General features: G+C 47.3%; 1 protein-coding gene across 1 annotated transcript; it reads left to right on the top strand.

The window, feature by feature from the left end:
• Positions 1–1759: 1759 nt before the first annotated feature.
• YTHDF2 (YTH N6-methyladenosine RNA binding protein F2) lies at positions 1760–24230 on the top strand. Its single transcript, XM_049820940.1, has 5 exons — positions 1760–2045; positions 2413–2437; positions 2833–2912; positions 7180–8766; positions 23313–24230. Exons 1-5 carry the CDS (start codon positions 2019–2021, stop codon positions 23334–23336), a joined length of 1743 nt encoding a protein of 580 aa, XP_049676897.1. The 5' UTR covers positions 1760–2018; the 3' UTR covers positions 23337–24230.
• The last annotated feature ends 1010 nt before the right edge of the window (positions 24231–25240 follow it).

Below are 25240 nucleotides of genomic sequence, written 5' to 3'. Positions count from 1 at the left end.
ATTATTATTCTTGCTTTGGGGAAGAGGACTTTACTGTCCATATTCTCCTCCTCCACACAAATTGTTTTTATACCTATATTTTTTTGTATTTGTTTGCTCTTTCCCTTCCCTTGTCCAGATTTCCCAGCTGCAAAGCCCTGGGACCTACTCTCACCGGTCTCGGGGTCCCTGTATCCCAATCTCTCCTCTTCCCGTGGCACTTTTCCCCCATCCCTTTCCCCGCCTGGCCAGGCTCGGTGCTGCAGACGCCGCTTGGAGACTCCGAGATCACTTCAGCCTTTTGAATAAAGGCAAAAAAAAACATCAACTCGAGCTTAAAACTACAACCTCCCCCTTCACTGCTCAGCGCTGCAGGGACCTTTCGGGGTGTACAAAGCATGTTGTGCTGTTGCTTTCCGGGAGAGCTGGACTCCGGATCGGGGCAGCTTCTGTTTACACTGTGTGCTGGGGCTGCTCCGTGCTTGTCGCTACTTGTTTGGTGGTTTTATTTTTGTATTTTTCTTCTTTCTTCCTGTAATCTCTTGGCAGGATTAGAACTGGCACGTTGCTGAAATAACGTGCGCCCCGCCGTTTTCCCTCTTTCCCTCTTTTTTTTTTCGGTGGCCGGAGGTCCCTTTGGGCTCCGCCACGGTGGGAAGGTGGAAAGGGGGGATGCGCCGGGTGCTGTTAGAGCTGCGGAGGTTCGGGAGGGCTGGGAGGGGAGGGAGCTGCTTGGCTGGAAATATTAAGCAAAACAACAGCAAAGGAAACACACCTGGGGAGGGCGGGTGGGGAGGGGGAAGGAAGATGTGTTTGGCTATTTTTTTGCATTAAAAGGAAAAATTGAACTACTCTTGAACGGTTTATTTGTAGGTAGGTGAAAGGCAGCGGCTCCGTCACCCCGGAGGCAGCATGGGACGGGCAGGTATCCCTCTGCCCACAGCCATGAGGGGTGGTCGCTGCTGCTGGGACCCCCGGCCTCAGCCGGGAAGAATCCCACCGGTTTTCCGATGGAGGTCGGAGCCGGGTGGCGGTGGCAGCTCGCAGCCAGTCGGGGTGTTGGGGGGGAACAGCTGTGGGAGCCAGATCCCGTGGATTTTGGGTCAGGGGTCCACCTCCCTCCATGTCCAGCAGCCTTCGCTCCATTCCCCTCCGGCTTGCCCCATGCAGGCAGCCCCTTCACTGGGGAGGGATGAGGTCCTTTGGGGACACCCCCCCCCCCCCCCCCCAAAAAAAAACCCTGGGCTTACAGCAGGTCCTTCCATCTGCCACCCCTGCCCGAGCTGTGCCCCTTTCTTGGCCGGGAAAGGCTGCGCTCCCGGCCCCTCGGGGGCCGGGGCCCAGGGAGCCCCTTGACCGGGGTAGGGGGGTCCCCCAGGGTTGTGATGACCCCCGGTTCCCCCCCACCCAGACCCCCTGGGGTGCTGGGCTGGGGGCTGTGCCCTGAGCGCGGGGGAAGCTAAAATATCGGGGTGTGACACAGCAGAGCTGGGGAGAGGAAGAGGGGCTGCAGCCGGGGCTCGGATTTGCCATTTTTTGCGGGAAAAGCGCAGCCGGACAGCGGGGGCGCCTGGCCCTTTAAGAGCGCCCCCCCGCCCTCCACACCCCCCCCACCTGCGCTCCCACACCCGGCCGACAGGGGGCGCTGATACCGCCGGTCCTCCGCCGTCCCGGCATGCAGCGCGGCTCACCACCCTCACCCCCCCCACCCACCCCCCCCCTCAACTCTCCCCCCGCCCCGTCCCCCGCGCTCCCGCCATTGTGCCTGCGAGCGCGGCGCGCGCGCGCGCGAGGAGCCGCGTGACGGCCCGGGGAGCGCGTGTGGGCGCGAGGCGGCGGGCCTGGGCCATAGACGCGGGCCGGAAGGAAAGGCGAAGGGGGTTGGCTAGAGCGTCGCCCCAGCCAGGCAGCCGCCGCGGGCGAGTCGGAGTCCGCCAGGCAGCCGCGCCGCGCCCGCGCCCCGGACAAAGCCGCCGCCGCCGCCGCCCGCCGCCCCGCCCCGCCCCACCCCGCCCCGCCAGCAGCCCCGCCGCGGAGCCATGTCGGCCAGCAGCCTTCTGGAGCAGGTAGGAGCCCCGCCGCCACCGTCCGGCCTTCCCCACACCCCACCGCCCCCCTCGCGGCGCTGGGCCTGGCCCGCTAGGCGAGGCCGCGGCTCGGGGCCTAGTGGCGGGGGGCGCGGGCTGGGCCGGGCCGGGCGGCGGCCGCGGCCTTCCCCCCCCCGCCCCCCCCTCCGCCAGCGCAGCCCAGCCCCTCACACACACACCTCAGGGCCGCGCCTCCATTGTGCTGCGGCGCGGCCGGGCCTCCCCCCGCCGGGCCGGGCCGGGCCTCCCCCCCCCCCGCTGCCCGCCGGGCTCCCACTCGCGGCCGCTTCTCCCTCCCTGACTCACCGCTCTCCCTCTCTCTTTCCATGCCGCGCCGCCGCGCCAGAGACCCAAGGGCCAAGGCAACAAAGGTGAGAGCCCGGGGGCGGCGGGGAGGGCTGGGAAATGGGGGATCCGGCGGAGTTGCGCCTTTGGGGAGCGTGTCCGCGGGGGAGGGATGGGGAGGATCTCCTCCGAAATTTGCTGGGCGCGTCCTCGGGTCTCTGCGCCTTTACGCAGCGGAGCGGCTGGGAGAAAAACAATCGGTGGGCTGTGAAGCCCACGGTCGTTGCTGGGGTTGGGGAAAGTTTGCGGTTAAAGAGTGTTTCTGTGGTGGTGAAGCGTCTTTCCACTCTCTGCTGGGCTAAGCGTCGTACGCTATGACTAGGGGGGGTTAGTTATAAGGTTTGTTTTTAAGTACTTTAAGTCGTCAAGTGTTCGAGTTTACCGGCAGAGTTCTTTCTAATGCTCTCCATCTCTTCCTCAGTGCAAAACGGATCTGTGCATCAGAAGGATGGGTTAAATGATGATGACTTTGAACCCTACTTGAGTCCCCAGGCCCGGCCGGTGAGTAAGAGTACCTGCTAATAGGCAGGAAGCACCTAGAGCCCCAGGGGCTTCCTGCTGCTCTCTAATGAAGGCGTCCTTGCCTGTTTCCCCATCTCCACTGATGGCAGTTTGATGTTTGCCAGCTTCCGTACTGTAATACGCTATTTTATACAAGCATTTCTCCAGGCAGAAAACGCTGAATGCCATTAGATTGTGGTGGGTGAGGTACAAACGTTTTAGTAACTTTTTGAGGGTGTAAGGAGTTCTTACACTTGGTGTTCAGCTTTTTTTTTTTTTTTTTTTTTTTTTACAGCATAACTGTCTTGAAGTTACCATTTCTGCTCTTTCAGTTTTACTGTTATGACCTTGTTTCCTTGCTGGTTTCTGACTCTTTACACTGTATGAGGAGATGCACTACACTGCATTGTGAAATTGCTTCACACGATGCAGTTACACTCCGAGGGCTTTTGGAGGTTACTGTCAATGTTCTTATCTCTCCGACAAGTAAACTGAAAATGCATGTCATGGGGTTTTCTCTGCTTTTCACCAAAAAACCCACAGAACACACATGTGATAAAGGCTGTTAAGGCTTTTTAGAACTTGAATTAGAAGTTGAGCTGGAGAGCTTGTGATCAGCTCCTGAAAGTCAGACTTCCAGATACTTTTCCTCTTAACTTTCTATTTAAGATTAGGTCCACTGTTAACTGTTTTTTTGTTTGTTTTTCTTAATGAGTGGTAAGAGAGTGACACATAACAGATGGAGTTCAGCTGATTAGATGGTACAAGTAAGCATTATAGATAAACATCTGTAATAAGACTGGAGCAGTAGTTCATTCTCTTGGCTTCTCTTTCCTCTCCACTTGTGATTAGTAAGCATAAGCTGTTCTGGTTCTCCCTTTCTGTATTTATTTGATCATTTTCACTAGTCACTATATTTATTTTTTCATATAATGGTGATGCATGTTTTACTGGAACACAAGAACAGGTTTCAGTCTCAGTTGAATTTTCAACAAGTATTTTCCTAGTTTGTGCTTCTTTAAGTTCCTGTCAGTAGTTCATAATCTTCAGAATTCCACCTGTCCATTAAGATAACATTAAGCTGCATTCAGCTCCCTAAAAAGTTACAAGCCTAAATTTGACCTGCATAGGGTGAGAGAGTGTGATTACTTTCTCAAGTCTGGAATAAAACTAGCTACTTTCCTAGTAGCCATCACTTAATGATGGGGTTTTTTAATCCCAGAAATTAACATCACCAATTTCCAGCTTCCTTCTTCTGAATGTGGATGTATTTCCTGCAAAGTGTAGTTTATTTAAATCTCCTAAAGAGAATGAAGGTTACTATAATGTTAGAACCAACATGATATTTTACCATATTTTGCATGTTTGATGAAGAACTTCTGAATATTTAGTTTCTTTTTGTGTGTGTCACACCAGTAGAAATACATTTTAAAAATAAGGAAGTGATTGGAGCACACCCCAGGAGGTAGAGCAGAGCTGTTGCTCTAGAAATTCAGCAGGAGTGAGGTAAAACCACCATGTTAACTTTGAATGAAACTTTAGGGCAAGTTTACGTCAGTTTCTCACTGTGCTGTGTTGCTTGTCAGCTCTCATCTGTGTTTTCACACTGAGTGTAATAGAAAACAAAACCCTAGGGTTCAGTCTGGAGAGGGCCACAGTTCTGCTGAGCCAACCAGCCAGGCTCAAAAATACAAAGGTATCGAAGCGTGCACCTCTTTTCTGAAGATGGGAAAGGGAGTTACAGATACGGCTCTGAAAAATGAATTAAATGCAGCCCACTGCCGCAGAGTAAGGCAAGTGGTTTCTGAAATTGCTCTCTGAGCTTTCCACATAGGCATGAGGTAACCAGGTTGTAAAGTTTCATGGCTTTTCATTCAGGAGTTGCTATTTCAGGTGCGACTGTTGCTAGCTTGTCAGCCAAGTAAGTTAAGTTACTGTGTATTTTAAAGCTCAGATACACAGTAAGTGATTCTTCAACAGTTTAAAACCCAAAAGTTCAGCAGCAACAATAAGAAGGCTTAAACCCTGATTCTTGTCTGAGGTGAAGAGGAATAGTGAATTTGAGGAAATAACTGTACAAAAAGTCTTAGTCATTGGAGAGAATTAAAAGCCAGTGAAGTTTTATTTGCATACTAATCAGTAACTGTGTCAGTTGTGCGAGTGCAGGGTGGCAGAGCGAGGTGGCGTGTTTGATGGTGAAGCATAGTTCTAGACATGCAGGTAGTGAACAGCAGCGAGCCTGTCTTAAATCTGCTTTCAGCTGGCAGTGTTCAACTGTTAACTCCTGTGCTCCCTCCTTACTATGTGAGTACAGCTGGTGAACACTCTACAGGTAATAGCTTAATACAGAGTAAAGTTAAAATATCTCATGAAGGTAAACACACAATGGCATGTAAGAAAATATTTTGAGGGGACAATTTTTAGTCTGACAGTGATGTGCTTTATGTGCTTTGAGGGAGAAGCCTGTGGAGAGAAAACCATTACTCTGCCTGTTGGGCTCAGGTTTTAGGTATGGGCCAGCATGTTTATGTTCCATTAAAGCTAATTTCCAGGAGGGTGTATTGTTACTTTTATAGTTGAGGGGATTATCTTTTGAAGAGACTTTGCTTGTTCAAAATAATAATTTTTTTTCTTTTTTTAAGTTCCTTCATTTGCCTTACAAATTAGTCAGTGTCAGTATTTGTGCTTTTGGACAGATTGAGCCCTAAAGACTGTTCATGGGTTTGGGTTTAGCTGGACTGAGTTCCTCAGTTAGTAAACCCATGCCCTGGATAAGAGTTAGTTTAGTTGTTAATTTGCTTTTAGGACCCCTTCTTTAGGAAAATGGAAAGGATGGAGAAAGCGTCTCTGAGTTTTCATGCATTCACACCATGAAGTACCACAGAAAGCTTTTTAGGTTTTTTTGTTTTATTCAACAAAACAAACCTTGTCTTTGAAAACAGTGTTATATAATTCCTATTAATTGTTGTAAAGTTGGGGCTGTGTTAGCCCCAAACCTGTTGCTTTCCTTTAACTTGGTGGAAGGTGGAGAGGCAAACCAGCTGTTTCTGGAGGGTGCCAGAGCCATCTTGAGAACCTCCATAGATTTCAGTATGGCATGAAGTCCTTCGGGAGCTGCACTTGGCACGTGAAAACATGATTCAACGAAAAATGGAGTAGAGCCTGCTGCAAGCCAAGCTTTTAAATGGGAACTGAATCTGACTTTCATCTCATCTGCATTGGGTTGGCACGTAAGCGGCTGTATAGCACGAGGCTGTCTGCACACAGGTTCAAATTACTGGATGATAATGTCCATTAGTGTGGCTTTAACCGCTCCCCGGAGGGGGCGTTGGTTTGAATGCAAAATGACAGATGTTTTTCATGTAAGCAAATCGTGGTGATGTCTGAGAGTTCCCTAATTGTAAAATTAGGCATTTGTTTTTGTAACCTGAAGGCTACTTGGATGTTACAAAGGGAGACCAAGGCATGGAGCAGCCTTTTTTCCTCTCTGAATTTGAAGCCTGCTTTCTTAAGCAGCTGCTGTCACCATGCTATAAAAGGCTCCTATTGAAACCCTATTGATTACTCCTCATTTTCAGGTGGTTTTTTAGTATGTGCCTGCAGCACTGGAGCAATTTGTGTTTTGAGGAGTAGGCTTTACATCCCTGTTTCTTTGCAAGTTCTTGGAGTATTATGAGCTCTGAAACTTTAAATTTTGGGGATAAAGCTGTTTTCGTGGGTAGTTCAGTTTAAGGAAGGCAATTAGGGACATTCATCATTTTGGCAGTGCACTTCCACTGGACTTTTCCTCCATATTCCACTTCTCTGCATCCTTCCTCCAAGCCCTCCCTCAGACAACAGAATAAGGGCTGATAAGTATGGTACACAGGCAAGAAAAGCCCTCTTCGGTAGCAGCTACAAAAAGTAGAAGATAATATTTGGATGCTAGGTAAGATACTGTTTTTATAGCCTGAGCAGGAGCTCTGGGGCAGTCCAGTGTCCAGTCCCACATCATGCATCAGGAACACAGTGCGCTCCCATCTCAGCATGGGAAGCTTGCTAAGCCTTTGTGTTTAATCTTTCTGGCAATGAAACCATTTTTAGAGCACTTGTAACAAAGGAGGTGTTTCAAGGCTGGGCCTGTTTATCTGCCCAGCCCTAAGGTAGGGAGGGGTGGGGCACGGGAAGTCTAACGTAGCTTTTATTCCTGGTCCCTTGAAATTTGTTCAACTCATTCTAATTATTCAGTGCTTATTTTTTGGTTTGTTGTTTTGTGGTTTTTTTCCAGAATAATGCATACACTGCAATGTCTGATTCCTACTTACCAAACTACTACAGTCCCTCCATTGGATTCTCCTACTCCTTAGGTGAAGCTGCCTGGTCTACGGGGGGTGACCCACCCATGCCCTACCTAACCTCTTACGGACAGCTGAGCAACGGGGAGCCTCACTTTCTCCCAGACGCGATGTTCGGGCAGCCAGGGGCCCTTGGCAGCACTCCATTTCTCGGGCAGCATGGCTTTAACTTCTTTCCAAGTGGGATTGACTTTTCGGCTTGGGGGAATAACAGTTCTCAGGGACAATCCACTCAAAGCTCTGGCTATAGTAGCAATTATGCCTATGCCCCTAGCTCGCTGGGTGGAGCCATGATCGATGGGCAATCTGCCTTTGCTAACGAGACTCTGAACAAGGCTCCTGGCATGAACACCATTGACCAAGGGATGGCAGCTCTGAAGCTGGGCAGCACAGATGTTGCAAGCAGTGTCCCGAAAGTCGTTGGTTCAGCTGTTGGTAGCGGATCCATTACCAGTAATATCGTGGCATCTAACAGTTTGCCTCCAGCTACTATCGCTCCTCCAAAGCCGACCTCCTGGGCTGACATCGCTAGTAAACCAGCTAAGCAGCAGCCCAAGCTGAAGACCAAGAATGGCATTGCAGGTTCGAGTCTTCCACCGCCTCCCATAAAACATAACATGGATATTGGAACTTGGGATAACAAAGGGCCGGTGGCAAAAGCCCCATCGCAGGCCTTAGTTCAGAATATTGGTCAGCAGCCAGCCCAGGTGTCCCCCCAGCCCGTGGGTCAGCAGATCAATAACAGCCCACCGGTGGCACAGGCTTCAAGTGGGCAGCAGCCCCAGCCGCTGCCCCCACCGCCACCGCAGCCGGCCCAGCTGCCCGTGCCGCAGCAGGCAGCTCAGCCCACCCGCTGGGTTGCCCCTCGTAATCGTGGCAACGGGTTTGGTCAAAATGGAGTGGATGGTAATGGAGTGGGACAGTCTCAGGCCAGTTCTGGTTCTGCTCCTTCGGAGCCGCACCCGGTCTTGGAGAAGTTGAGATCCATCAACAACTACAACCCCAAGGATTTTGACTGGAACCCAAAACATGGCCGGGTTTTCATCATTAAGAGTTACTCTGAGGACGATATCCACCGTTCCATTAAATATAACATCTGGTGCAGTACAGAGCACGGCAACAAGAGACTGGATGCCGCCTATCGCTCCATGAATGGGAAGGGCCCTGTTTACTTACTGTTCAGTGTCAACGGTAGTGGTCACTTCTGCGGAGTAGCAGAAATGAAATCTGCTGTGGACTATAACACGTGTGCGGGTGTGTGGTCCCAGGACAAGTGGAAGGGACGTTTTGATGTCAGGTGGATTTTTGTGAAGGACGTTCCCAACAGTCAGCTGCGACACATCCGCCTAGAGAACAACGAGAATAAACCAGTGACCAACTCCAGGGACACTCAGGAGGTGCCTCTGGAAAAGGCTAAGCAGGTGTTGAAAATCATTGCCACCTACAAGCACACCACCTCCATCTTTGATGACTTCTCACACTATGAGAAACGCCAAGAGGAGGAGGAAAATGTTAAAAAGGTAACTTGTTTGTCTGTCTCAGCGAAGTCCTGCAGGGCAGGAGATGGAGGAGGGCTGCCTTGTGCTGGACTAAATCTGGGGCCTGAAGCCATGGGCTTGTGAGCAAGCTTGGTGGGCATGAGTCTGCCTTTTGGCTAGCTGCGTGCTCACATGTGGAACTTGCTACCCAAATGGCAGCCCCGATTTGGGGTGGAAACAGGTGCTGGCACCCCAGCAGAGCGGTGTGAGGAGGCTTGCCCAGGCCCTGCCTGCAATTGACTGCTGTTTCGTTGCTCTAAATCTCAGCCTTCCCCGAGTGCTGTATTCTAAACAAAATTTATTTCTATGCTATTGTCAGCTCGTGGATCAGAACAGTTTAAAGTAGGAGATCAGTGGGGGGTTCGGGGAGTTGTTAGAAAATAGAGCCGGGTGTTTGAATAGCTGCCTAATCCACCCCCTACCCAAAGTGGGGTCAGTGTGACAGATGTTTCCCACCACTTGTAAAACCTTCAGGAACGGCAGTTCCTGTCCCTCCCCCGGCAATCTATTCCTACGCTTAATTATCCTTCCTGTTAGAAGGCTTTGTCTAATGCCCAACCTAAATCTCCCTCGCTGCAATTTAAGTCCATGACTACTTGTCCTCTCTCTGGCGGATGCGGGGTGGGTCGTTCTGTTCCTCTTGGCAGCAAGCTTGGCTGTATTTGAAGCCGGTGGGCTGTTGCCTGTGTGGGCACTGCCTGCACTGCCCAGCAGCCTGGCATGTGAGCTGTGCTTGCGGCCTGCCTGCAGCTGTGCCGGCTTGCCACTTGGGTCCATTGGCTCAAAGCTTGCTGTCACCATTGATTCGTTAATGGGAGGATTGCTAATTGAAAATTCTGCCCAAAATTCAGTGACCAGTGGGCCTTGAATCTTACTTGGATACAGCTGTGTTAGTCACCTGTGGCTGACCTTCCCCACAATAGGGGTCTTGCTTGTATTTGATCAAAATAGTGATTACAAATTAGCATTAGCACAGCTTTCTGGTAGTTTGCCAAATTTTCTGATGATCTCTTTAGTTTCAGCAATGGGGTATTTTCCACCCAACAGTTGAACAGAATTGGGAGCTGCAACTGCTCACTGTGACAGTGAATGCAGTTTTTAATTTTTTATATATTTTACTTGGAGCATTGTCTGTATAAATAGCATCACCCATACACAAAGGTGGTCACGTCTTGCGACTGATACCCTAGCACTTAATGGTGCTTGAGGAAAATCTGTAAGGGAGGAATACATTGCAAGGTGTAGAGGTATAAACTTGATTTTTGTGAGAACCTGAATATTTTGTGTGACTTCACATTGTAAAATTGTTCCACTTGGTATCCAGCCTGTACTGAAGTGGTGATTTCTCTTTTAGTAACTGAGATTTTGAATGCAATCAGAAACCTAGTCTGTGCAGGACATCTTAGGAAGTGGGAATTCTCACATGCTCCAGGTCTGACTTTAGGAAGCAACAGTTTGCAGTGTGAGAGAGGCAGGCCTTGGCACAGTGGGAGAATGCCAGGCAGGGGAGGAAATGTTGCTGGAGGGCAGGTGGGGCTTGGATGATGAGAAGAGTTAATACTGAGTAAATGTAAGCAGGTAGCAAGCAGAAGGAAGAGCAACAGAGTGGAGAAGGCTGGGGGAAAAGTGGACAGACTGATGGTCTCTTCTGGAAAGCTGCTGCATTTGCAAGTTGTTTGTAATGTCTGAAAATCAGTAATATATTAAAAATGTGGCTTAGCAATTTTCTTAAAACTGTAAACCACCTTTATTCATCTTTCTAATTGCATTTTGAACTCTCCTCCCCTGCTTTCTTCAATTTGAGACGTGCTAGTGTATGAGGGTCAGAAGCAGAAACGGTAGCTGATCGATGTTCAATGCGCCAGCGCCTCCTTTCTAAATGATGTTCACGTTGATTCAGTGTGGCACTCCATTGCGGAAGCAGTTGATTAGGAAAACATTTATTCTTTGAAAGGGAACTCAGTCATATGTCTCTGGAATTCATAGGCAAGGAGAGAGTCTTGTAGATATACAGTTGGTGTTGGCTTTTTACCATTGACTCACTCTTTGTTGCATGCTCAGGGCCCCTGCCCTGTAACATCCGGCACAGAGGAAGTGACTTGGTCTTTTCTTTAAGCAACAGTTTGACCTCCTTGATTGCTTGATGACGCAGCCTTGAAGATGGTTGAGGTTTCTGTAACTGCTCTTTCACGGTTTCATTGAGAAGCAGTCGTTTCTGCTCATGGAGGGTTTTTTTTTTTCCTGGAGTGCATGCGGATGGCTACCCTGGGACTGCAGGTGGCAAAAAAAGCCCAAGCCATGCTATGTCTGCTTTGAAGCATCTCAGGTAATCACCTGGATTAAAAAATATATCAGAAACCAGACTTGAGGCCCTGGAAAGTTAAAATGCTGCTCTGGTAGCAGCCGGTGGCGCAGCTCCCTGCCTGCGGTCTGTCAAGCTGCTTTTGTGTCAGGGAAATCCCATTGCTACCAGCTCTTTGTCTCTGCCACCAGTCTTTGGATGGCGGCGATATGTTAATATTCTGCATTCCTGTTCCTTGAAGCTTAAATGTCTCAAGGTTTGGCTTGTTTTGAACTTCTAGCAAGCTGTAATTGTTTCACTTGGCTTCAACTTGCCTAAACCTTTGTCTGATTTGCAGTTTGATTCCTGCTTGCTATCCGAGCAGATGGACGAGCTCTTGTGAAAGTCTGGGAACTCTTGAATGTTCTTTTATATTTCTCACTGTTAGAGTCACTTCAGAATTCCCTAAAATAGTTCCAAGAAATCATAGGAAAAATGCTTAGTGTTTGTGCTCTTCCCGCTGACTGGTGAAGGGGAGGTAAACTGTTCAGTGTTGAAAACACTGAAATCATGCTCTTGCTTGTCCTTTTCTGTTGCCTGTGCCCATCTTGTCATCAGAGACTAATCTCAGTTTCTTTCGAGTGTCTTGCTTTTGCTCTTCTAATCCAGTTTTTTAAAAGGTTTGGATGTTCTTCTGGCCCAAAATAATGAAGCTGACTCCCAGCGCAATCCTACCTGAAGCAGTTTAGGACTTCTTGAAACACATAACAGCTGCTTTTGTGGCAGAGCATGTCACCAACTTCTTCCCTGTAAGGACTGTTTTATCTGTGTTTTAAAAAAAAAAACCACCACCAACAACAAAAATCCCTAGCCCATAGTAATATACTTGTATTTCTAGGAATGTTGCAGTGACCTCAGTGTAAAGATCTTGGATAGCGATCTGCTTATACATGAAAGGTTAACAGTTTGTGTTCATTGCAGCAATGAATGTAAACTTGTAAGAGAAGTTTATTTTGGTTCTTCTTCCTGTTGCCTTGCCCAGGGTTGTGGTACTCGGCTACTTGGGGGTTCCAGGGATTTGGGGAAGGCTATCCTATGAAAACCAGTCCTGTCCTGTCCCTTCCAGGGCTAGAGTGCTCAGTTGTCAGGTTTGCAGTTGATAAGAGACACTTTGCATTGGGACTTTGGTCCGTGTTGAGTCAGGATGTGTTGTGCAGGATGGGGTGGGTTTTTTGTGTTTTTTTTCATGCTGAGGTATGCTAGCCTTGAAACAGAAAGGCATGATTTGCCAGATTGGAGCTATTATTTCCAGAAATGTGCTGCTTTGTGTCTCAGCTGACACTGTCTGCGGGTTAAAGGAGTATTAATAGTGGCAAGTGTCACTGCCCCCCTTAGAAGATGTGATTTAAGGGAAAACTAAGTGGTGTTATATGAGCCTATTAGAAACTAGCAGACTGCTTCACAGTTGCTGTAAAAAAGAAATGCTTTCCAATGTATTTTGTAATGCTCTTTTTTTTCTTTCTATTTTGTAATCTCAGAGGGGAAGAAAGAGCATATTTCCTATAGGATGGGCTAGCGCTTTTCTTCCACTGTTACGGTCATCCTGGCTAGTGCTGCATTTGCTTTGGTTTTACCATATCCAACAGGACATATCTATATCCAAACAGTGTTTCTGACTATAAGATTTGGTTCCTGGATATTGCATATCCAGGCAAAGCCAGCTCCTTCCTATGACAGGAAGGGAACATGGCTTGCACTTGCACATCGCGGTTCTTTTCATTCCGTGATCCCAAGGCTGTTTGCTCTTTCTGCTCCAGATCCTGGCCATAGTGAAGTTAATTGATTGATGCACCAGGACAGAATTTCCTTGCTGCAAATACCCTCCACTGTTCAGCAATGTACACGGTTTCTCTCAGTTTATTTCTAGGCCTTTTAAATTCTGTACATGTGTGTCTGTGCTTGTATATTTGGCCTGTAATAGAGGAAACAGAAACCATACTATTTATTTTAGGAGTTTGGTACTGGCTGTTTGACATAAGGAGTGCCTTGTTCTTATGATATCTTTAAGACAGCACTACAAAGCACTTAGCACATTCTTGCATATTTTTTGTTGTGTTCTAGCTTTGTTTAAAGGCAGGAGAAAATGGGAGGGGAAGGCTTAGATCTAGCTGGTGCCCTAATGCTTGTTTTCTGCTGTAAGACAGGGGACTTTGTTTCCTCATCTGTAAAATGGGAGCAGCTGGGAGCCATTTCACTGCAACTGAAGTGGAAGTTGAGTGGTGGAAGAGTAAGCCTGTTGCACTTGCCTCATAGCCCTGCCTCTCACTGTTAATACCTTGTTAGCAGTCTTTAAAACAGTATTCTAATGTAACATTTTGTTAATATTATAAAATAAAAAAAATATGATGTTATAAAACATAATGTTTAAAGTCAACTTGTTGAAGTTGGTTTAAGGAGCTGTCGAGATACACTGTTTAAAATTGTTTATCGAGGACTGGTAGTGGGATTCGGAGCTGTTTTCTAGTCACTGGGCCAGACGCAGTGTGGGCCATATGCAGTGAGGAGGTTTTGCGCCTTTTACAGGTATGGCCTTGAGCAGCGGGAGTTTATTTCATGTCCTGTTTTTGTGAACTTGTTCCCAACTCACTTGTTGCCCACATGGTGTGGGCAAAGCATCATGCCCTCTCCCATCCGCATTATCTTCACTTTGGCTGGGTGATTTCAGCTCCAAGTCGCAGAATACCCTGAACTGATCGGTCTTATAAATAATTAATTGCATTCACAATGAATGTACTAATGACTTCAAATGAATGTCTTAAATTTAAAAAAAGGTTTTCTTCTTACTTCAGCAGTTGAGTTGAAATTGCATGTGTGTGGCTAGCAAATTCCCTAGAAACAATGTGGAGGGTTTGGTATGTGAGAAGGGAGTGTGTAAGGTGTCAGCAGTGGTGGCTTTTTTTGGGTTTTTTTTCCTCCCAAGAGTTCTGACTAACTTACTGACACTGAGGTTAATAGCTACTGACACAGGCCTTGTGTTTCGGGTTATTTTATTAACAGCTGCTTCTCCAGAAAAAGTAGTTTTCCTTGGAAGATAAGTGTTTGCCAGCCATTTTGCTCGGTGAAAGCACCAGAGCACAGTCCTTTTCAGTTGCCTGGATTTGTCTGGTGCAGAAGTGCAGTGGGTCACAAGACATTGCTGAAAGCTGATTAGGATCCCAGGAAAACTGTTGAAGTACATTGATACGTGAGCTTGTATGCATGCAATACATCAAGAATAGCTTCATGCGCAATGTTCCTCACTTGTTCCTAATGAAAAATGCAATTCTGCAACAGTGTTTTTTTCTGAAAGAAGTTGCTTTCTTCTTTTCTATTTCCTGTGAAGTGTTGTGTGACAGGTATTTGTTTAGGAAGCTTCTTGTTCTGTACTGCATGATCGTTTTTGCCACAGTTATTAGAGTCCACTTGTTTTCCTGGATGGTCTTGTTTGTACCTGGTAGTAATTGTACTATCTTAGGGCTTTGTGAGTTAATAAACTAATTGCTTAGTGGTGCAAAATGCTTGGACGCATGCCAGCTAGAACAGTGCCACCCTGCTTTTACTGTGGCGAAGTTACCCAGGGAGGTCTCCGTTAACAAGGATTGTCATTATCCAAGCTGATGACTGGGATAGAGAGTTGATTGTAGCTCCTTCCAGTGACTAGCTGCCCAGTGTGAGGCTTTTTAATTGACGTGTAAGTCATGTAATACTGCATTTGAGCAGTTAATAATGAAGCGTTTGGATTTTGTAAACTGTCCTTCAGCAAGAACTTGGAAATGAACTTGGAATCATTTCTGGTTCCATATGATTAGAACTTTTTTTATTAAGAGGACAATGCTGAGCTCTTTTTTTTATTGTGGTTAACTGCAGAGCTATTTCTTGTAATGTAATACCAGTTTAGAAGACTTAGATAAAATCTACCCAAAACTCCATCTTTTGTTTCTAATCTTGGGGGGGGCAGGGAGGAAACCACACTTTTAGTTTCCTTCCCTATGTGAATCTGTACATAGAGGGAAGGCTCTGCTCTCTCGACTCTGTTATTTGTAACGTGATGCCCTCTCCTGTAAAATGACTTAAGAGAATTTCCCATTGTCATCTGCAAACTTTAAAGAAATTATGAAGTCTTGATCATCAACCTTTTGGCTGTTGCAGGCTAGCCTGATGTGGGGTTCAGCTGATTCAAGTGCTATGATCTTGGTATGTTTAAAGGAGGAAACAAAAAAGTTGAAATATAAAACTGTGTTCCAGTGAATACTGCTTTGTGTTCAAGTGGCAATAAAATGGGAGTACACATAAATGGCTATAGGGAGTGTTGGCTCTTTTACTTGAGCTTGTGAATTCAGCTCTTCATGGTTGACAGAAGTAGGCAAATAGATCTCCTCTTGTCCTTCCATAATACAGAATATTGTGATGTGTTTTTCTTGTGACGTGAAGTATTTTTTCTGCCTTAATTGGGATGTAGGTAGTATTTTGGTGGCAAACACAAGAACAACTGTAGTGGGTCAGGCCATAACTCTGTGTAGTCTTAATGTTGCATCTCCTTTGGCTGCAAGATCTGCAGGTCTGCTGGACATGTAGAGAGGCATTGCTCAAGCATCCTTGCTGTCTTTTTCCAAGTAAAAAGCACTGTGTGTAGCTAAACAATAACATGGTCAAGAGCAAATGCCTGTAAGGACACATATTTATGTATCTCTGAAGGTTTTCCTTGCCTTTAACAATTTGCAGCTCAGGAGTTTCTTTGACCCAGAGGATGTATCTTTGTCTTTAATAGCTCATGATTTCTCTTCATGGCCAAGATTTTGATGCATTCCTTGAGCATCCTCAGAAAGCTGCAGTAGCAAGTTCTTCAGCTTAATTATGTGTTGGGTAAAGAGACACATCCTTTTGGTTTTCTTTGAATCTGCCTCATGTGATGCTCCCTAGTTAGTGTGCTGGAAGAGGTGGTGAGCAGTAGATTTCAATGTCCTCTCTGTGCCTGCTCTGCTTTTACAGTCATCTCTCTTCCAGGCTTGAGAGCTAGAGCATGGTAGCTCTGCAGATGGAAACCCTTCTGTCCTTTGCTCATCCCTGTTGTTCTTCTCTGACCCTTTTCCAGTTCTTCTGCAATGCCCGTAGAGACGGAGGAGGAGAGCTATGCACTGTTCAGGATAGAGGTGTAGCTTGGGTTTGTATAAAGGCATAGTGATCTGATCTATTCTGAATCATGTTTACTTTTCTTGATGATAGGCATTTTCCTGGAGCTATAGATTGTAACCCTGAGCTCGTGTTTCCAATTGTTAATGGTCAGTTTGAAGCCTGTCATTTTGGAGTTAGGACAGTGCTTTTTTCCTATGTGCATCATTGATTTACCTAAACTAGACAGACCAAATTTACTGTCATGTTCAGCTGCTTTTTCTCACAAAGTCTTCCATTTCTTCACACTTGGCTGCTATTTTTATTACCCTGAATAGCTTTGTATCATCAATAAACTTTGTCACTTTATTATTCACTCCTTTTTCTAGATTTTCTATGAATACATGGAACCACAAATTCCAGTGAAGCTCCACAGGTTTTCTCTGCACAAGATCATTCAGTCCTTGGCATTACGCTCGCATAGAGTGACAGAGGACAGCACAAAGGCATTATTAACTCTACAGCAGTGAAGATTTTGAAACATTAATGTGGGGGTCCTTCATTTTTCTAAAGAATCATGTGGCACTCGTTTTCCAGTGCTGATACTTGCTGCGTGAGCTATGATTTAAGATAACCAACATCATGAAACACATTTCATGTAAACCCAAATGAGAAGGAGCACTAGTGTGTTTAAAAAAAAACAAGACAAAACAAACCCTTACTGTATCTGGTGTAGGTCAAAACTGTGACATGATGCTCTGAGTGAGCCTCTGGTAAATGCTGTCAGTATTTCAATGCTATTTGCTTAAATTTTCCCACGAACCATTCCCGTTACTTTTCGTCCATGCTATTAACTTTCTTCCCCGCTTTGTGAGGATTTTTGTGTGGACAGATAGGTCAAAGCCAAGTGCCCCCCTCTGTAGTGGGGAGATTCAGCTGCTCAAATGGGAAGTGTTAGCAAACTGCAAAAAGAAACATGGCAAACTTCTCATACGTTGCAGTGATGGGGAAGAATTAAAGACTCTGGTTTCAGATAAGGAAGATTTTTCTTCCTCCTCAGGGACATGAAAGGAGTCGTATCATTGTTATTTTACTTGTGCTCCAAATCCAGCAAGTCCAGTGCCAGTCCCTAGTTGGGAGCCCAGTCGTCCTCACATGGAATGCCAGTGGGAGTCCTCCCAGGCTGTTCTGTGTTGCTCTTTGCTCAAAATATTCATGTATGTTGTTGGCTTTTTTTCACCATTCTATTTCCTGCACAAGTTTTTCCCTGTGGGACGAGGCTCTCTATGGGAGAGTAGTTATAAATGTTTATGGGAATTGGGCTGCTTTATTCGTGCAATCAAATGTGATGTTTAAGCAAGAAGAAGTTCCTTCTTTGCAATTGGTTGAATCAGTTTTAAAGGTGCCTGGAAAGATGCTAGAGAACAGTGGCATGCCTGTCAGTATCTGACAGCTAGAACCACCTCGCTTGTACAAAACCCACTGCAGGGGGAAAGTCCTGGCACTCTTAGTGTCTTCCTTACCCCTCGCCCCAAGCTAGTTGCTCTGACATGGAAATTCAACATCTGATGTGAAGTGCGTGGCCACTGCGGTGTTTTAAGTTCCCTGATGTTAAGGCATGTTTTGGCTTACAGCTGTACCTGAAGAATTGCATCTTGCTGTTCCTTATTTATTCTCCGTGACTTCATATCCTTCTGACTAAATGGTGAGGTGACTGGTGTGTAGCAACGCCGTGGTGTGCTCAGGTTTTGAGAGAAAATCAGAACTTCCTAACTGCCCAGCCATGGATGCTCAGTGTGGTGGCAGGGGACACCCTGTTGCTTCCTGCTGCTTTCTGCATTTTTTGGGGCAAAGTCTGAACTGCAGGGGCTGACCAGGCACAGCTGCATCCCTGCTTGGCTCATGCTTTTTCAGTAGTGCGAGTTTGTCCTTTTTGGGATTGTGTGGATATTTGGGTTTGATCTGTAAAACAAAAGGTCTTTCCTGCTCTGACAAGGAGTCACTTTTATTTGCACATCTCCTGTCTTCATTCTTGGCGGTGAGCTCCGTTACGTGAACAGGACATAAGATGAAGGTGTCTGACTATAACCAGATCCCTGTATCTGATTTTTATCCCCTTTTGTAGGCAGCCTAGGATGTAGCTTTTCTCTATAACTTTGGTGGCTTTCTAATGCTGACAATAGGAAAACCTCATATTTGGTTTGTAAATGAGTTAGGACTCGAGGCTGTTTGTAGAGCAGATGAGCATAATAAAGTGATGCATCGTCCATTGTTTGTGCTGACTGTGACCGTGCATTGAGCTGATCCTGCTGGGAAGGCTGTGCTGGGCATGTCTGAGGCAACAGGCTACTGTAACGCCTGATTTCTAAGGCAAGTCAGAAGTTTGCCTCAGAGACATGGGCACATGGAAATCCTGCTGTGTTGCTTTGCTAGGGTTGCATCCAGTTTGTGACAGGCAGCAGGGTTGGGAGGAGAATTCAAACAGCAAAATGCCGCATCGTTGCAGCAAGCGTCGTGGGCTGTTGAGGGAGGTGTCTGATGAGCGAAAGTTGTGTGTGTTGCTGAAGGCTAGTATTTGATTGCTCTGATGGTCTCAGCCCTTCGGAGAATGATACTGGTAGCATAGACTGTGCTCTAATGAAGTGATCTCCTGCTGTTCCTTTGAGGGCTCTTACTGGGTGAGTGATGTCTTTCGCTTGTAGTTCCTTTTCAGTTTGAAACTGAGACTGCTTCCTGGCCTGCCTGATGTCTTCAGGCTATTACACTGTGCTCCAGGTCAGACAGGTCCAAATAAACCATGGTTTGTGTGCTGCACAGCTGGGAGCCATGCTTTTGGTTCTTCTCCAGGCCCTCCCTTTGATTATAGCCTTCTATTTCCCCATCTGTAGTGTGGCAATAATATCCTTACCTTTGCCAGAGGAGTACTGAGGTGGAATGTTTGTTGTTAATGAAGGTAAGAGCTTCTGAGCAAATGTGCAGCGTTATCACCTATTGTCATCATTTCTCGGTACCAAACCCTTGAGCCTTTTGTTGTTGTTGGCTCCCCACAGTGTGACTAGGTAATGTAATCTCTCATCAGCCTTCTCTTCCAGCTCCTATCATTACTATTATCAGGACCTGACTTGTGACATTGCTGCAGCCCCCCCTCCGGACAGCGGTGATGTGACTGAAGTGTCTTAAGCGGGATGATTACAGAGGACTCCTACTTACACACACTTGCCTTGTCTGAGCCTGGTGCTTCTAAACACCGCCAGCCCAGAAGCACGCTCGCAGTGATGTGTGGGTGTCAACACTTGATTTGAGCGATGGCATGTGTCTTTCTAGTCATCAGCGTATCACTTTGCACTTCAGCCATTTTGGTGCTGCTGTATTCCTGCCCCTCTGGTTGCTGAGTGGTTTGATAGATGGAGATGAGAGTCTGAGCTGGTGTCTTTTTCTTGCTCCTCCCACGTGGATCAATAAGACATGGCCCAGGTCTAATGAAAGCGCAGCCAAAGAGAATAAAACACTTCTGATGGAATCTCTTTCTTCTCCAGGGACTACATGCCAAAGCAAAGCCTAGCGTGTGCATGGAGTTGCTGTTCTGCCTTCTTCTGGGCTGTCCTGTAGCTGGGTGGGCTGTGGGTTACACCATCCCACAGGCCATGATTTTGGAGGAGGATGAGCCAGGAAGGACAAACGTTTGCAACACTGCTAACCTTTGCTATGTGTTCTGGTAGATCTGTTTGCTTCTTTGCTATGATTTGGCTGCTCACTTGTTACTCCATAACACCTCAAGGACCAAGATGTGTTCATGGGGTCTGCTGCAGTTTCTCTGGCAGATTAGACAGTGTAAAAATCCTTGAGGCCCTGGCTGCCCCCATTTCACAGGAGGAGATGGCAAGAGAGTGGCTGTGAATCTCCCAGAGAAGAGCAAGAAAAGCAATATTGAAATTAGTAGAGAGCTGTTCCTTCCCTGCCATCGAGCCCTGGCAGCAGTGCCCTCAGCAGCGCCTGCTCAGCTGGGCAGAGCTCTTGGCTGGCCACCTCAGCATCTCCCAGGGAGGATGGAGACTTGGTTGTGCCTAAAGCCTGGCTCTTTGCGGAGAGCAGGGCAGGACAGCCCAAGGTAGGTGTTGAAATCAGCCTCTCGAGAGCCCACAGCAGGTGTGGTTGGATGTCATGCTGCATTTTTCTGTGGCAAGCTTCTTGGGACACTTTGCAGAGGGGAGTGGGTAGTTCTGTGCTGGTATTTTGAGGTTGAATAGCAGGAGGTTTTAAACAGAAGACTAGGTTGAGAAAAACTGGGCTATAATCCACCCTGAAATTAAGATATTCACTTCAAGCATGTCTCTGGACCCCTCTCTAGCTTGGGGACATCTGCTCTAGCCTCTCTTTTTGGAGGTGGTGCCTTCAGTTCTGGCATACTGGGATTTTGAGGTGGGATGGGGGGAGTGTCACTTTTGCACTGAGGCTGAGTCCTGTTGCCTGCTCCCTATGTTAACCATATACTGGCCTTGGGAGCAGCTTCACCTTCACAGTGGGGAGGAGAAGTGACTAACTGGGGGTCTATCTGGTCAGCTACTGGGGCGACGTACCCCGCAGGACCCTTAGCCGCTGTTTGCAGCCAGCCCAGGACGCCGACCCTGGCTGCTGACAGAGAGGGGGAGCGATTGAACCTGGCAGCCGGCTGATCCCATGTCTGTGTTCGGGAAGACAGAGGCATTAGCTCAGGCAGTTGCGGCTTCTTCCCGAAGGAATGCGTCACATTGCCATCTGTCCTTGTTTAACTTAACGTGCTGGCTGCTGAGCCAGGCAGCAGAGAAGGAACAGGGCTTGGCACCTTCCTTTTGATTTGTGGATTTCCCTGCAGCGCATGTTTTACTTCACGTTCAAGATTGGCTTTGCTTCCCACTATGGTAGGGTTTTTTTGCTGTTGTGCAATGGTGGCTTTTAGCAACCAATAGCACCTGCAACAGATTTGGGCAGACATACTGGAGAAGAGGAGAATTAAGTTGACTTATGTGGGGCAAATATTGTTGAAGAGAATGTGTGCCTTCATCTAATGCCTCTCCCCAGAAGACAATCTGTGCACGGTATCACATAGGGCTTGCTTTGTTGTCCAGCTCATGCAGAGCAGTTCGAACTGAAGCCTCCTTGGGTCACCATGTGCATGTGGCTGAGGGGCTGCCAAAGCCTCGGGTATTGTTTCAAGCTGGATGCAAGACCTCCCTTTTTGGGAAGGTTTCTAAGAATAGATGGCTATACATGCTGTTAGCCTGGGATCTTCTTGGAGATGAGCTCTCCCTGGATTTAGCAGTGATGGCAGAGGACATTGTTTCTTCAAGCAACCCACATGCTTCTGGCAGAGGTTGCATGCTCCCTGTGCCAGCAAGCTGATGAGGTGGAAGGGAAGGTGCCTCTGATCACCGAGGTAATGTGGGGCAGGGGGAAGTGGGCAGGCAGCTCTGCTACTGCCCTGATGTCGGGGGACACAGGCCCTGGCAGAGTAGCAGGCTTGCAGGGAAGCATCCTGAGCTGAAACAACCAGATATCGGTTTCAGAGCCCTAACAGTGTCCCTTCTCTTTAAGTGACACCTTAATGCAAGGGAGAACCCACATTGTCTTGCTTTGCCAGTGGGCACCTACTGCAGGTGTTGCTTTGCCGTGGAGGTGGGATGGACTTGGCATCTCTCGGGACTGGCTTAGGTGGCAATTAACTTGTTCCACCACTGAGCGTGGGAGCCAGAGCCAAAACACCATAGTGCCCTTCACACAGGAGACTGCAGGGACTTGCCTGTGCTTGGAGAAGATGCAGTTAAGAGGCAGGGAGGAGCATCAGCCAAGAGCCCTTTAGCTGTTGACAGGTTTTATTTTTGAGGTGGTGTCATATGATCTGGAAATGGCACTTTGAACGTGGGCTGGGCAGCTTCTTTTAACCCTTTGGGATAGTCTAGACCCAATTCTGCGCGAAGCTGCTGGGTTTGGGTTTAACAGAGAAGAAACTGTGGTACGTGGTGCTTGGCACAGAAGAGGATATAGTAGCCCTTGATGCCTGGGTGTATTTGGTCCTATGTTGCCTGTTCAGCTTGGTGCAAATGTTTCTGGACAGTGTGTTCCTTCAGTGCTGGAGGAGAGATGTGGGCAAACAGCGAGGGGGTGGTAGCGGCACTCGGTGGGAAACAAAAACCAACAGGTTCACAAAACAAGTGAGATGCCATCAGTAGGTTTCAGAGTTATCAGGTGTTCTGCTGGTAGCTGTGGGCTATTTCAGTCCCTGCAGACTGAGACAGAAGTCAGTACTCTTTAGGTTTGAGCTGCAGTCCACTTTGATGCCCACATGGGAATTCAGGTGAGGCTGCAAGGTCTGTGCAGCACCCATGGTGCCCAGAGAGCTGGGCTGCCCTGCTCTGGCAGCAGCTGGATGCAGGCAGAGCTGTGTCGTGGGCCCTGGCATTTGTTCCTTGCTTCCCCTCCCTTTCCCCCGATGCAGGGGCTCTGCCTGATCCCTGCAGCACTCCGAAGTCCTGTTCCCAAAGCTGCCCAGGTCCCCAGCCCAGAGCTGTGTTTTGCCCCGGTGCTGGTTTCCAGCCTGGCGATGGCTGAGATGCCCAGGAGCAGGCAGCTTTGTCACCCCTGCTCCCAGCCTGTACTGACTGCAGCTGCAAACTTCAGCACTGACCTAGACTCACTTCTTTTTCACCAATTCTTCCTCAGTTTGTCCTTCTTGGTTTTTGGGGGGTAGGGGTTTCCCCTGTTCCTCTTGATGCTGTTAAACCTCTAGCTTGGAGCAGCCTGGCAATATCTGTCCCAGGGAGGGCCCGTAATGCTGCTGAAGCATGCTGCTGTGAGCAAGGAGAGAGGAAGAGGAGCAGAGCTGTAGTAGCAACGGCCCTCATTAAGGGGAGACGTGATGAGCTGGTAGAGCCAAGCGGCGTAATACGTCATCACGTTAGCCATATGCGGTCGCAGTACCTCCTTTGCAAACAGAAATGCTCTATCTCAGACTTTGCTTGCGTGGGACAGGCTTCCATCGCAGATCCACATGTTGAAATGCTGATGTGTGAAAGTGGTGAATAATATTTGCTCGCGGCTAACGTGTTCCTTTTTTCTTTTGCAGGAACGCCAAGGCCGTGTCAAGTAAAAGGCCATTCCTCCCACAGAGACTGCAGCAGAGATTGCATCCCAGCTATCTTTCAGAGAGAGAAAGAAAGAGCAGAAATATCCCAGAGAGAATTAGGACTTTTTTTTTTTATTTCATTGACTTCAAAAAGACTCTTACAAACTTGCAGTTTAAAAAAAAAGTATTGGAATTTCACAAGACATAGACTTAAAAAAACAAAAACAACAAAAAAAATCCCTTCTAGGTAGAGTATAGGTAAAAACTGTCCCCTTTCTTTTGGCTTTGGTTGTGATTTCAGAGCATAAGCTTTGTTTTTTGTCTTTTTACTATGTTTTTTCGGATTTTAAAGTCCGTAAGTGGCATATGCCTTTTTTTTCTCTGATTTTTAAACCCCGCCGCTTCCCTTCCTTCCACCCCCTTGCGCCTCCTTCCCCTGGTTTTGACATTTGCACTTGGAACACCGAGTTGTAACATCCACCATGGAAAGTGGAGTAACTTTTTTCTTTCTTCCCCCCTGGCCTGGAAGAGGAGGAATTCTACAAGGAAGTTGGGGTTTTGGCCTAAGAAGAATTGAACAGAAATTGTCCACGAGGTTGTGTCTTAAAGGTGGTTCATTTTTCTCTGACCCTTTGTTACTCAAAAGTCAAGTACTAGGAGTCCTAAGAAATGTTCTGTTCTTGTGCATTATACAGATTTACAGATTAAGTCTGGATTAATTTGATTTTGAAAGCTGAGAACAGTGGTAAAAACTTGTTTTGTTTACAGGAAAATGAATTTTGGACAAAAAAAATATTGTAAAATGTGTAGTGAATATGTTTCTTCAGTTTCTTGTTAAGCCAATGAGGAATGGGCGTTGCCTTTCTTTTCACCATTAATCACTTCTCAATAATAAACGTGAGATCCTGTTGAGCATCACTGTTGTCTGCCGCTCCCTTTTCAGCGCTTGCCCGCTCCATGGCGTAGCAAGGACGTGCATCTCATTGTTTCCCCTCTGCACAGCAACTCAGGGGTTCGCTGCTATATTAATACTGTAAAATAATGAGTGAAGTCTGGTTTTTCCCCGGGTTTCAAGCAGGGTGGTGTGACCTGTCTCTGGGCATCCCGAGCTCAGTCCTGGCACAGTACCAGGGCTTTTTCCTGGCACATTGGCATTGGTTTTGCTCCTTGATGTGGGAAGATGTCCAGTGGTGTGGTCTGGCACAGGGGCAGAGCCCCTGCTTGCCCCCAGCCAGCCCTCCCCAGGGTGAGAGGGGCAGTGCCCAGCTGGCCTCGCTCTTCAGGACTCATTCCCATTTCACAGGTAAGTTGGGGATTATCCAGCTCCTTCAGGTGTGTGAAATGCAGACACCTGCTCACATCCCAAATTATCTCCCCTGGGAAAACTGCTTGTGGTCAAGAAATAAAAAAATCCAGGTTTTCTTGTTTTGGCAGTTCAGAGGGAATAAAAGAGCCACAAACGAATCTGAGCCAGTAACAGTGCTTCAACTGTTGATAATGGGTTGTTGTCAAGGAATGTTGTGCTATATTGAAAATATCTCAATTATTACATCACAGTTGGGAAACATCTGGAAGCAGCCAGCTCTGTTCTCACCTTGGCTGGAAAATCAGCTCAGTGAGCCTTGCTTTCCCATTGCCCTGTTCCTGCACCATGCAGGACAGCAAATACAAGCCTTGTATGCACTTGCTGAAAAGCATGCTTAATTATTTTATATTTTTTTAACTAATTCTGGCTTCTGAAAAGCAAACAAACAAAACCCAGCTCCAGATAGCCCGGTGTGTGTTGGGTGAAGACTTGGACTGCTTCCTTGCGGGGGGGGGGGCTGGTGTTTCTGCAGGTGTCAAAAGCAGTTTGTGGCCATTTGCATTTTATTGGGATATTTTACTTGTTTTCTCCGGAAGGATTTCTGTCCTTTTAGTTCTTTGAT

The sequence above is a fragment of the Accipiter gentilis genome, chromosome 17, assembly GCF_929443795.1.
Source record: "Accipiter gentilis chromosome 17, bAccGen1.1, whole genome shotgun sequence".
Lineage (NCBI taxonomy): Eukaryota > Metazoa > Chordata > Aves > Accipitriformes > Accipitridae > Astur > Astur gentilis.
This window is presented reverse-complemented; position numbering and strand designations above follow the sequence as displayed.

What these genes read in the sequence shown, in the direction of transcription:
- YTHDF2 (XM_049820940.1), top strand. Translation starts at nt 2,019, where the DNA reads ATGTCGGCCAGCAGCCTTCTGGAGCAG. An exon ending in CCAGCAGCCTTCTGGAGCAG is followed by an intron (nt 2,046 to 2,412) that starts GTAGGAGCCCCG and finishes CCGCCGCGCCAG; the next exon opens with AGACCCAAGGGCCAAGGCAA. An exon ending in TGAGTCCCCAGGCCCGGCCG is followed by an intron (nt 2,913 to 7,179) that starts GTGAGTAAGAGT and finishes GTTTTTTTCCAG; the next exon opens with AATAATGCATACACTGCAAT.